At 44.1% G+C, this 12,999-nt stretch overlaps 1 protein-coding gene across 1 annotated transcript; it reads right to left on the minus strand.

Moving 5' to 3' along the window:
• Positions 1-260: 260 nt before the first annotated feature.
• LOC147442299 (uncharacterized) lies at positions 261-7,978 on the minus strand. The gene is made up of 3 exons (XM_086528533.1): positions 768-7,978; positions 573-674; positions 261-499 (listed from the first exon to the last, which is right to left on the minus strand). The coding sequence occupies exons 1-3, from the start codon at positions 1,185-1,187 to the stop codon at positions 455-457; spliced, it is 567 nt and encodes a 188-aa protein (XP_086384659.1). The 5' UTR covers positions 1,188-7,978; the 3' UTR covers positions 261-454.
• Positions 7,979-12,999: the final 5,021 nt, after the last annotated feature.

Raw genomic sequence — 12,999 nt, forward strand, 5'->3', positions numbered from 1 at the left:
GGTTATAGCGACGTTTACACAGAAGCCTATAGCAACGCTACAGAGCCATAAATAGCGACGGTTATAGCGACGCCCGAGAGAAAATTTTCTTTGGTGACAGGGCATTGAATAGCCTGCCACCCATCAACCATATTGTACTTGATTCACTTTTTAAAAAAAGTGCAAGGGTAGATAATAGACCCAAAATAGTCACCCACAAGACGCATTGTTTGCAAAATTGACAAGCGTAAAATTGACAATTGTACACATCATAGGCAAAATGAATTGATTGGCAAATGTAATAATGACAATTGTACAACATCATAGGCATAAAGAATTGATTGGCAAAATGAACTGCGGTGACAAATGTAATAATATACATGGTTCAAAAAGACGTATAAAATCCGTCTCATGATACATAAGCTATGAGAAACCCTAAACTAATGCTATCTAGCTACGGCTAAACTGACGTTGTCTAGTCAGACGTCTCATCGCGTCCAAGCGGCGTATCTGTCGGATTCTGCAAAAAAAGACATATAACGACATTTATAAAACAATACAAAAATTAGAAAAGAGTAAACCCTAATACTAACCATGCTGCCGCGAGAACTGAGAATGTCCATCAGGGCGTTTAAGCCCTTCCTGCCTGCGTAGTCGCGCTCGTACGGTGTGGGATCACGTCCTGTCATCGACCACTGTCAAAACATACAAAGAATTCATTATGTTAGAATTAAAAAACTCATTAACCCTAAACTATCGAACATAAAGAGCAATGCGAAAACACTTACAAAATCGGCCTCAAATGATGCCCATCCACCGCTCCCCAAGTGGTGCGAGCTCCCTGCATCTACTCGCGCTCTGGCTGCATCCTTTTGTTGCTTCCACTTGTCGGGATTCTCGCGCGCTGCTTTCTTCGCATTCTTCCAATTTTCTTTGGCCAGCCAATCTGGCCTGTTCCACCCATGCTTGATTGCTTTTTGCACTTCGGAATGCTTGTGTTTGCAGTATTTGCGCATTCGAATCTTCATCAGGTCTTCATTGAAGCGCTGATCCCGTGTTGGAACGGGAAACTCATCATGAAGTATGCTGATGACTCTGTTTTTTAAATCACTTGGTACTTCACTCCATTTGTTTAGTATGTAGTGTCTAAACAGCTGAGAGCAAAGACCACGCATGCGCGAGATCACCTTCTTGCCGTCATCATCCATGATGATGCCGCCGCTGAAGTCGACGGATTAAGGCAAGCCCTCTGGCCGGTGACGCGTGAACCTGGGTGTCCCGGTAGGGGTTTCTAGTGGCGTGTCAATGGGGGTAAGGACGTCAGGTGTCTCCACCAGCGTCTGGGCCCCGAAGCAAGGAGTGTCGAGTGGGGTGGCCCCTGGCGGAGTAGGTAGAGGTGTGTAGCTGCTAGGAACAGTCAGCCGTGCAAAACCTGGCGTAGATGGCGATGCTGTGGCTGGTGTGGGGGCGGGCAAAGAAGGGGAGGATAAAGAGCCTCGTCGAACACGAGGCGGTGTGGAGGCATCGGTGGCGGAATCCCCACAACAACCGCCACCGCCACCACTAGAGCATCGGTGTCTGGACGAGTGTGAAGCTCGTCTCGTCGACGCCGAAGCTTCGGAGCGCGCCGAATGCTCCGAAATAGAGGGACATGCGGATGGAGTAGGAACGCGCGATGATGCGCCAGAGCGATGACGCTCCACGTACCACTGTCTCTGCTGCGGTGACAAAGAAGAAAGAAACTCCTCATCATCCATACCTGCATTAAACACACGAATATTTAAACTTAATAATGAATGAATAGAGTAGACAATGACGCAAAGACCATTAAATACAATGACGTAATGACGCATATAAATACAATGACGCAATGAATTGAGTGATAGAAGAGGCAAGTCGAAAACTCAGAATTTTCAATCAAAAGATGTGAGCGCCATGGAAGGTACTTAGAGAGCCAGAGCTACAAAGAAACACATCTTGTCCGTCGCATATCATGCTTGCATTGATTACAAGGACATAAGACCCTCGTTGAGAGATAGGTGTTTCGGTTGGACGGTCCCACATCCTCGTCACTACTCATAATGAGGATAAAAATCTTATAACCTGGACAACAAATTTAATATTCTATTGGCATTCTTCGTCTTATCTCTCTCTCTCTCTCTCTCTCTCTCTTTACCTCACATTCTCTAGTCATGTCCAATCCCCGCACACCTCGGTTTAGAGGTGCACAGAGATCAGAACCACCGGGTTATAATCTCGTCTTTATTGGTCAATACCTATATTTGTGGGTACAAGAAATCTACAGACCCACGTTTACATGATACTGCATGTAGTGGACAAAACCCCTTTGCCTCTTCTCTAGTTGTAGCACTTCACAACATCTTAACATCTTTTCACAGTAGATCTTTTCACTGTTCGTCTAACTCTAAACCCTAAACCGTAAGTAATTCTTGCGTGGACTCGATCTAACGTAAATAAGCGTAAATCTAAATAAACATAAATCTAACTAAAAATAAACCTAAATATGATTTAACGTAAGTCTACATCTAACCTAATCTTTAACGTCTTTTGGGATAGTTTCCTACGACGTTAAAACTCTCTTCTTCTTGTTTGTGTGTGTGTGTGTGTGTGGGTAAACCTAAATAAACCTAAGTCTAATCTAATATATATAACATAAATCTAAATCTAACGTAAATTATGTTATATTAAAAACAAAGAACTAAACTAAAAGGGATTATAAGAACCTTAAAACTGATTTAACACATAATTTTTCACATAACTCGGCAAGAGTTGGCATTCTCATCACTAAAGATGTGAGAGTTAACTTCCGGCGGTGACGCTGTCTCATCTCCATCCACATCTGACGACAGCAATTGGCCCTTTAGACCGTTCTTGCTCTTGTTACTAACTTTGAAGTTGCTGTTGAATGACTAGAGGTTGTCTAGATGGTCATTGTGTCGGGGATGTAGTGACTCTTGCCGCCCTGAAGATCCACCTTCTTCCCTATCTTCTGAAGACATTTCACCAGTACTTTTGGATCGACGGAGCCCACCATGAGTGAAGGCAGCAATACGCTATATTCCATTGAGGACTTTCTTCACCCGCTTCATGCAGGCATCGCAGTCTATGGAGACCTAAATCTAATATAATATAACGTAAATCTAAATCTAGCGTAAATAAACATAAATCCAATTAAAAATAAACCTAAATCTAATCTAATTTAACTTAAATAAACCTAAATCTAATTTAACGTAAGTCTACATCTAACCTAATCTTTAACGTCTTTTAGGATAGTTTCCTACGACGTTATAACTCTCTTCTTCTTGTGTGTGTGCACGTGTGTGGATGTGTGTGCCAATAAAAAGAGATAAATGGTATAACCTTTCTATCACCCATGCCAAGTATGATAGATTGGTTATGCCATTTCCCTCTTGAATAATAAGTCTTGAGTTCAACTCCTCGTCTGCTAGATCTTTAGTTCTTTTAATTTTAATTAGTTTCCTACGACGTTAAATTAGTTTCTCTCTCTTTCTCTCTCAATGTGTGTGCGTTTTTTTGGATCGTATGCATGTTTTCTCTCTCTTTTCCTCTCTCAATGTGTGCGTTTTTTGTTTATGCATGTTCTCTCTCTCTTTTCCTCTCTCAATGCGTGCGTTTTTTATTTATGCATGCTCTCTCTCTTTTTCTCTCTCAATGTGTGTGTGCATTCTTTGTTTATGTATGTGTGTGTGCGTTTTTGTTTATGTTTGTACTCTCTCTCTCTCTCTCTCTCTCAAAAACACTATGTGTGTGTGTGTATATGTGTGAGAGAGAGAGAGAGAGGGAGAGAGAAAGAGGGGAAGGGAACATGAGAGTGAGGAGAGGGAAGGAGCATACCTGGCTCTCCTTCCTCTCCTCGTGTGTGTGTGCGTGTGTGTGTGGAGAAGAAAAAGAGAGAGAGAGAGAGAGAGAGAGAGAGAGGGAGAGCGTTACTTGCTCCTTGCTTGAGGACGCCGAAAAACTCAGATCTGAGATCTGAGTTTTTGGGCGCGTTCTGTTATTTTTTTAGCCCAGTCGGCGTCGCTATGAGCGTCACAAATTTCTTTGTAAATTTGCGACGCTCATAGCGACGCCGGGATTTTTTTTTTTGAGCGTCGCTGTGTGAGCGTCGCTAATATGAATAGCCTCTTGTAGTGCGGCCCGCCCACTTACCTGGGCGACCACATTGGGCTTTATACCCCAACATTTGGAACAAGAAAGAGGTTTGAATGCATCACTCTCCTTACATGCCTAGAGCATAGCCCCAAGTATTTGAACTTCAACCTTACTTTAGGTATTAAAGGGACATATATATAAGGCTTGAACTTAAGTTTGAGCTTCATGTTCTCTACATACCGAGATGAAGGTGGAGGCTTAAACTTACCCCTTTAGTAGCCATATGAAGGCTGATGCTTTTTTATCATATGCCCCTTAACAACTTAGACCAAGGAAAAGGAGTCTCAACCTTGTGATGCTTATGTACCTAGAATAAGGTGGATGTTTGAGTCATGCTCCTTACATACCTATAGCAAGGTGGAGGCTCAAATTTTGAGTGTGCTCATCATGTCCTACTAGTACCTTGAACATGGTGGTAGCTCTAGCCTCATGCCCCTTATGTACCCCCATTCAATACCTAGTGAGAGGTGGAAGCTTACACTAAGGGGCATAGAATGGGGGCATGTAAGGAGCATGAGGCTCAAGCTCAATTCCTAGAAAGAGGTGGGTGAAAGCATGTTAAACTGTCGCGCTTTTTGTGCTAGTTAGTTTGAGCATGACAGGTTAACATGCTTTCACCCAGGTAGAAGCTTATAGTAAAATTGAACCTCTTGCCATTTTCTTATAAAAAATTGGATATATTGGTTTGAGAAATTACATGCCCCTTCTATACCCAAACATTCTTCATATCTATTAGTGAGCAACAACAAGAAGTAAGGGTGGATCAACTTAAGTTTGAGCCCCTTATTCATATGCTAATGCCTCATTTTTATATTGCACAAAGGGTCCACATAAACCAAAATAAGGCCAAACTTAACAAAAAAATACTATAGTTTTAAGTCTCATTTTAAAAAATGGGACTTGAATAATTCTCAAAATTCCTAATATGTCTTAAGTGACTTTCACTTGCCACAATATCACTCTACTCAAGCTACCTGTACCTGTGTGAATCACCTGTACCTGTAACTTGTAACCTGTAATCTGTAATCTGCAACCTGTAATCCTGAAGCTGAAGGTACTCGAAGAAGCTCCTCAGTGGGGGCAACAAAAGAATGTGCACGAGATGGAAACACACACAACGCCTCTATAATGATCCGACACACACTCTTGGGATGATACACACACACACACACACACACACACACACACACACACACACACACACACACTATGGGACACCACTCGGCTTACACAACTTACCTGGCTGAGACAGGGAACACACCGATGGAGTGAGAGGAGAGCGATTATTCATTTGCCCACTCAACACAGAGATACCAAAAAAAAAAAAAAAAATCAGCTCAAAAGAGAAAGATTTATGATGATTAGATACAATTGAGCTTAAGCCAACACAAATAGGGCAAATCGCTCACAAAATATGGATGAAATATGCCAGATACAATCATAAATTGGAGCAGAGACATCGCTCACAGGAGAAACTTACATAGCCAAAACAACAAAAAAAGTGAGGAATTTGACAAAATAGACAGCACCATTGCATTCAAAGCGGCCAAAAATCTCAGTCTACAATACCAAACTGCTCAAATTTGACCTCGGATGAGCAGTTTATGGTACAAACAAGCTCCAAAAACAACAAAAACTCAGTTGCGGCTGTTCCTCCTCTTTTCTCTACATTTTACTGGTCTTTTTCTCGGGTTTTTCAGTGTCCACACTTCACTTTATCCCTTGGGCACCTTTGGCCTTTTAGTTGACTTCAAACGAACCACGAATAGCCAAAAAGTGGCCTTGGAGTGCATAGTTGTCACCCTGCTGTATCCATCCGCACACCTGACCCTCAACTTTTCTCAATAAGGCCATATCTTTGATCCCGCAACCACGTGAAGTAGCTCCAAAAGACGGTCCTCATGATGACCTTTTGCATAATTCATCACAAGAAAACAGCCCCGCTGTGTCTTCACTTACCCACGTGCAAATATTGACCCGATTCAACCTTCTGACGTCACTAGATGCCATATCACGCACTTGCTTACCTCATGGCGTCGGCCCGCGGATAGCTTCCTCGAGAAGTTTTATATGCCGCAAACTCCTCTTATTATAGAAAAACACACTGATACTTGTAATAATAAAAATCAATGCACTATGTACACTCTGTCCTACTTGTACACATGTGGGTCCCACCCAACCACCTAGCTCTAAAAAATAGGCAATCCTTTATTCGATGCACCACGCATGTGTATGTACATACGCACAATGACTTCTTCCAAAAAACTCTTAACAATGTCACATAATTACAATTGAAAGTTCAACCTACCCCCCCTCCAATTAAGCTAAAGCATTTTGCTAATAGATTTAATTAGCTTTGCATTTGGTACGATTACACAAAGGATTGGTATCTTGTCGGATAGATCTTTGAGGTCTCTTGGGATAGTTTCCCACGACGTTAAAAATTCTCTTCTTCTCTCTTCTATAACTCAAAAAGCAGCTATATTTGGCGCACATTTGTTATACCTCTTTGAAAAAGTCAGGCAATTGCTTATGGCATCTTCAAGTGTTCGTGCTGGGGTGGCGCAGTATCTGCTCGGAGTGATAAGCGTGGGAGTGCGTGGGAAGTCACGCTTATCACTTGCAGCAGAAAACTGCGTCACCCCCTCCCGAATTAGCCGCTCTATCTGCCTCGCCGACAGCGCCCATTCGCCATCTTCTCACTCTCTCTCTCTCAATCGCCGACAGTCCAGCTGCTCCCTAGTATAAGCGCCCATAAGGCTTGGCCCCTGAGGCAGCAGCTCCTGGGCTTGCTTATAATCATCAACCGCATGACCGCCATTGCCGCCATCCCTTTCTCTGCTAGTTTCCCACACAGATGCTGTCGCAGAACATGTGGTCGATGAAATCGGTGAAGCTTGATGAGCTCTGCAGCGAGAAGACGCAACTGAGCGGGACGTCGGCGCCCAGCAAGCACGCAGCAGAGGGTGACATCAGCCAGAGGCTACCAATCAGTTATAGCCCCTGATAATTGCTCGTATTCACTGAAGTGCGCGCTTGCAGCTAGCTGATGACAGGTTGGCGATGCGGTTGCCCATGCTGCGTTCCTCTGCTAGCTTAGAGAGAGAGAGAGAGAGAGAGAGAGAGAGAGAGAGAGAGAGACTCTCCAGCTTGTTAGCTGATGTCTAATTGGCGATGCAGTTGCATGCTAATTTACAATAGTATACTGGGGGAGAGAGAGAGAGAGAGAGAGAGAGAGAGAGAGAGACTCTGCTAGAGAGAGCGATATAATATCGTCTTTCAAGCTTTGATGGGGCCTGAAAGGTGTTGAATATTGGGAGCAGTGATCCTTATCTGCATGAGTCGTGGCTCAAGACGGCTCATCCAATCTTCTTCCTTGGTCGCAATCGAGCACAACATGATTTGTGGCTTTTTCGTGCATTCAAAAGTACCCCGTCTACGTCAGCTAGCTGCTCCCTAGTAGGCATGAGGCTTGGCCCCTAAGGCAGCAAGTGCTCGGCCTGCTTATAAACATCAACCCCATGACCGCTATTGCGGCCGTCCCTTTCTATGCTAGTTTCCGACATTGATGCTGTCGCATGATATCGATGCAGCTTGATGAACTCTGCAGCAAGAAGACGCACCTGAGGGTGACGTCGGTGCCCAGCAAGCACGGAGCAGAGGGTGACATCAGCCAGCGGCTACCAATCGGCCATAGACGCTGATAAGTGCTCGTATTCAATGAAATGCGCGCTTGCTAGCTGATGACAGCTTGGCGGAGTGGCTGCGCATGCTGCGTCCCTCTGCTAGCTGAGAGTGACAGAGAGAGGGAGAGAGAGACAGAGACTCTCCAGCTTGGTAGCTGATGACTAATTGGCGATGGAGTTGCACGCTAATTTATAATAGTACTAGTACAGCGGGTCGCCTTCGGCGGTGTCTCTCTCTCTCTCCCCTCTTTATCACATGCAAATGGGTTTTTTTTAGTTTTGAACTTTAGCCTTCAGTAGCAGATTGTGACATGTGTAAAGGGCTCCCCTTTCCGCAATATTATGTTAGTAGATGAGAGAGAGAGAGAGAGAGAGAGAGAGAGAGAGATTGCTAGAGAAAGCCATATAATATCTTCTTTCAAGCTTTGATGGGGCTTGAAGGTGTTGAATATTGGGAGCAGTGATCCTTATCATGACTCATGAGTCGTGGCTCAAGACGGCTCAATTAATCTTCTTCCTTGGTCGCAATCCCTCCCCTTTAAGTGCCATGGGATCCCAAAGCATGAGATTAATGGTCCCAATTGAAAGGCGGAATGGCGATCGATTTGGATCGTTGATCGATTAAATCTAAATTGAGTTTAGATTTTAAAAAACTAATCTCGGGAGGTCAGCTACGTGGACCTGTGGAGATCTAATCTCGGGACGTTGCACTTTCCCAGCTAGGTTTTGCACCCTCACCATCAGCTTGAGGGGCACACGCCTTGACCAACATGCCCGTGTGCGCCTCGTTGAAATAGATGTGATTTCACATCTATTTGAAGGTAAACTCGGGATCTTGACATAAAAACTAAACTCGGGATCCCGAGTTTAGTTTTGATCCGCCAACAGTCGAGATCTACGCGCGCCTTTGATTTTCCACAGGAGCCATTGATCCCATGGTTGGGACCCTATGGCACTTAAAATTGAGGGTCGCAATCAAGCACAACATGATTTGTGGACTTTTCGTGCATTCAAAAGTACCCGAGTTTCCAAAAGGAAATTTTAAGAAAAAGTATCGACTGGCATTGCCTACATTGGAGTGCCCTGAGCTTCCGTACATGCTAGACATCATCGTGTCGACTCTCTTTCCTCCAACGCTTCACCTTGTACTACCCACCAATCCTTGTTCTACTCACACTTCTCCACCCTTTCCCCTTTGGGGGAGAGCATCATGTCCCTGCATGATGTCCTTCTCAATGGCATCTCCTTGCATGCTTCATCCATCGGTACAGTTTCCAGGGTGCCCTCAAGTAAGGGCACTCTTGTGAACATTGGTTTGTCTCTCCTTAGTCCTAGGCTATTCTAGCGCTTCAGCCACCAAGAAGCTCCCTTGCACAAACTCAACTTCTGCATGTCAATGAAAGCTTTCCATCGACGGGGGCATTGGTCCGTATAGTGGAGGCATTATACTTCCTTTTCAATCTCACTCTGTGGCATCTCAAGCCGCTTTGCCTTCAATGTCCTATGCGGAAGCGATACGTGGCCCGCAAGACAGATTCTTCAATCCTCTGTTTCAGCGCGCTCGACACTATAATCCAGGTATGACTTTGCCTGTTCAGTTCAATCATGAATTTTGGCACCAACAGACACAAAATAATCATCGTCTAGGTTCTAGACTTGGTTCCCCAAGTCTAGAATCCAGGTATGACTTTGCCTGTTCAGTTCAATCATGAATTTTGGCACCAATAGACACAAATTAATCATCGTCTAGGTTCTAGACTTGGTTCCCGCAGTGATCCCCAACTTTCCCCCACCTTTAAGCCTGTTGAAAATCTTCCTCTTCAAGCGGACACAACAATCCGAAACCAAGAGGGTGTTAACTCTCAAAAGCACAATAATGCTAACCGAGATCTTCATAAAGAAGATGGCATCACTATCAGTAAGGAAGAGCTAGAGGCCTGGCACAACCAACTGCTAGACATAGTAGTTATAGGCCGGTGTCATGGCCCCAAACTGTCTCTGGAATCTCTTAAAAATTGGGTGGCTTTAAATTGGGAACACAAAAACTTGTTCCCTCAGCAAATATAGGACTTGCCTAATAACTACTACTTGTTTTCCTTTGAAGATGCTAACAGTGCTCTCCAGGTCATCACTGAGGGTCAATAATTAATTAAAAATACCCCTATATCATTTTTCAAATGGTTTAAGGGTTTCAACCCTAGAGGAGAAAAGCCTTCCAAGGTGCCCATCTGGGTAGACTTCCCAGACCTACCTCTTGAATACTACCCCTAGCTTAGAAACATTGGGGATGCTGTTGGAAAGGTTCTCGGCCAGAAAGCTAGAGGAGGAATTAACCCCAAGTGTGATCCTCAGCTTCTTATTGAAGTGGACCTCACCAAAACCCCTAAAAGCATTGTTCCTACCAAGGACTGCTCTAGTAGAATTTTACGTGAGCAAAAAGTCATGTATAGGAACCTTCCCAACTCCTGCTTTCACTGCTTTTAGCAAGGCCATCTGGTAAAATATTGCCCAATTCTACAGCAGTCCGAACCAAATGAACTTGTTAATAAAGGGGCTAACAGTGCTAATCAAAGATCATTCCAATCTGTCAATAGAAGAAACTCCACAAGAGCGCAGAGAAGGAGAAATGGTGCTAATCCTAATCTGGAAAACGTTATTGCACCTGCCTATGATAGCACGAATTCAATGCAAGAGGAGACTAAAGGTGGTGAGCAAGCAGAGCAGCTCCCTCCAAAAAGTCCTAATAGACAAACCAGAGGTCTCTCTGACTCTGACAATGAGGAGGAGCATATACCTAGTACTCAAATGAACAGGTAGGATGCAGCTAAGGAAGTACTTCAGTTTGCTAAGGAGCTTGATGCAAAGGATAGGCTTTTTAAAGAAGCCTTGGCCTCTTCTCCTGCTCCCTTAGTGATTATTTTAATGACCCAGTGTCGTACAACTCCGCTCCTATGCTAAGAAAGATACTAGAAAGATGCACGTCGAGCTTATTTGAAGCTTACTTGATGAATGATCAGTGTTTAGGGCTTGGTAACAAGGTACCTTTATGACTAATGTATGTCATATGCAGCTTAAAAGGGTGCTGAAGGATTAGAGATGAAGTGAATGAATGGTCCTGAAGTGCTCATTTTGTGGAGCACATCGGTCTTTTCAAATCACCAATCGGAGTTACAGCTACCAAGATATCGCTAGATTAAATTTCCACGAGGTCTAGTTCAGTGCTAGGTCGGTCACCTCGGTTGGTATGCCATATGGTTTTCTTTAAGAGATTGACATGATTCGAGAGGGTAGTACTCAGTATATGGGGCTAGCAGGAAGTGATTGTGCATCAATCAGAACCCGTGTCAAAATGATATAACAAGTTTAATTGTGTCCCAGTTGTCGACTGCGTTTTAGCAGATGATTTTGTGCCATGTGTTGCTCGTCGTTCCAGGCCATGCGGTGTTCTTAACCAAATGCAAAGGAAAGGACATTCCTCAAATGCAATCACTTATACTTGCATCACGAAGGCAAGTCGCACTAACCGAGACACTTAAATGACAGAAAAATTCACGGATGGTATTGTTAGTCAAGGACTATTGGAGGAAGATGATCTGTTTATCAATGCTTTGGGCGGTGTTTACCCCAAATTCAATGCCATGCCTTGGCAGATATGTATGCCAAATGGGGTGCACTACAAGACCGCCCAAGGGCCATATTAAATGGCCGCCCAACTCAAGCAAAGGATGACCGTCCACCCAATTAAAAGAAAAGGTTTTTTTTTGTGTGTAACAGAAGTGGGAAAAGGGGAAGAAAAAGATGGCAATGGCGTGCAGGCTGCGAGGGGTGCAAGGGAGGGTGAGAGAACCGCGCAGGCTTGGGAAGGTGCCGGTTGACGCTGACCATGAAACGGTATTTGCTGAAGAGGATGGGGTGAAACTTTTTGGGCCGAGTTTTGTGGCAATCGGCACTATCACATTACTCACTACCACATCATCAAGGGTGCATTTTTATGCTCCCTAGCAACGATGGCGCCGTCGTTGCTAAGAGAGGGGGCAAGCTAAAAATAGGGGAAGTGGTATATATACAAAAAGTTGGGGAAGAGGATATTGTATTGTTGTGAGGGTATTGAGAAGGGGAGGAACTCGAAGCCATTGCATGAGTGTAGCATGAGCAAGACAGAGGCATCTCTCTCTCTCTCTCTCTCTCTCTCTCTCTCTCTCTCTCTCTCTCTCTCTCTCTCTCTCATGTTGCTTAAGCAAGAAGGAAGCCACAAAAAACCTCTCGCTCTCGTGCTTGAGCTAGGGAGGAGGAGAGACGCTCTCTCTCGATCTCGCTCTCGGAGGAAAGAAAGAGGCAATCTCGTTCTCTCGTGCTTGAAGAAGGAAACAAACACATTCTCTCTCTCTCTCTCTCTCTCTCTCTCTCTCTCTCTCTCTCTCTCTCTCTCTCTCTCTCTCTCTCACATTTGCGGACGAGCAAGGGAGGAAACGGAGGACACAATATCTATATCTCTCGTCCTTGAATTAGGAAAGGAGAGGGTTCTCTTGTTAAGAACCTCGACGAAGAGGAGAAAATCTATCTCTCGATCTCGCTTTTAGGATCTAAACAAGGAGATTTCAAGAAGCAATTGCTCCCGATAGCTTGGTGAACCGGACGCGAAACCAAGCGTGGGTGGAAAAATAGTTGAAGCCTGTGTCTACACCGCAAGAGGCATCCATGCAGCAAATTATGCAACAATTTGTAGCATACATGCAACAGCAACAGGCTGTGCCCAACAACAACATCATTTGCAAGAGCGGATTCGTAAAGCTTGACAAACTATTACAGAGAAATTGTAGCGGTTTGAAGGTCAATATATTTTAAAATTTTGCAATCTTTAGGAGTAGTCTATGGAAGATAATGGAATTGAAGACCAGAACTCAATGGAAGGATTTCATCTGATTGCAGTGTCGGGACTTAGGGCCCGGATTAAAGAAATTCATGCGACTCAAGGACCAAACTTGTAGGACTTCAAAAGGAATATTTTTTCAAAGATTCTCATAGGGTGACCAATCAGAGTTTTATGAAGTGGGTGCAGAAGAAGAGTAAAAATTTATCTGCACAAGAGCTTGTTAGAGAATTTGAAAAGAAGCTTGATTAAATGTCATCAATAGAACAA

This window comes from Adiantum capillus-veneris, chromosome 14 (assembly GCF_014529385.1).
Source record: "Adiantum capillus-veneris isolate H3 chromosome 14, ASM1452938v2, whole genome shotgun sequence".
Classification (NCBI taxonomy): domain Eukaryota; kingdom Viridiplantae; phylum Streptophyta; class Polypodiopsida; order Polypodiales; family Pteridaceae; genus Adiantum; species Adiantum capillus-veneris.

What these genes read in the sequence shown, in the direction of transcription:
- LOC147442299 (XM_086528533.1), bottom strand. Translation starts at nt 1,187, where the DNA reads ATGGATGATGACGGCAAGAAGGTGATCTCGCGCATGCGTGGTCTTTGC. An exon ending in CATCATTTGAGGCCGATTTT is followed by an intron (nt 675 to 767) that starts GTAAGTGTTTTC and finishes ATGTTTTGACAG; the next exon opens with TGGTCGATGACAGGACGTGA. An exon ending in TCAGTTCTCGCGGCAGCATG is followed by an intron (nt 500 to 572) that starts GTTAGTATTAGG and finishes CTTTTTTTGCAG; the next exon opens with AATCCGACAGATACGCCGCT.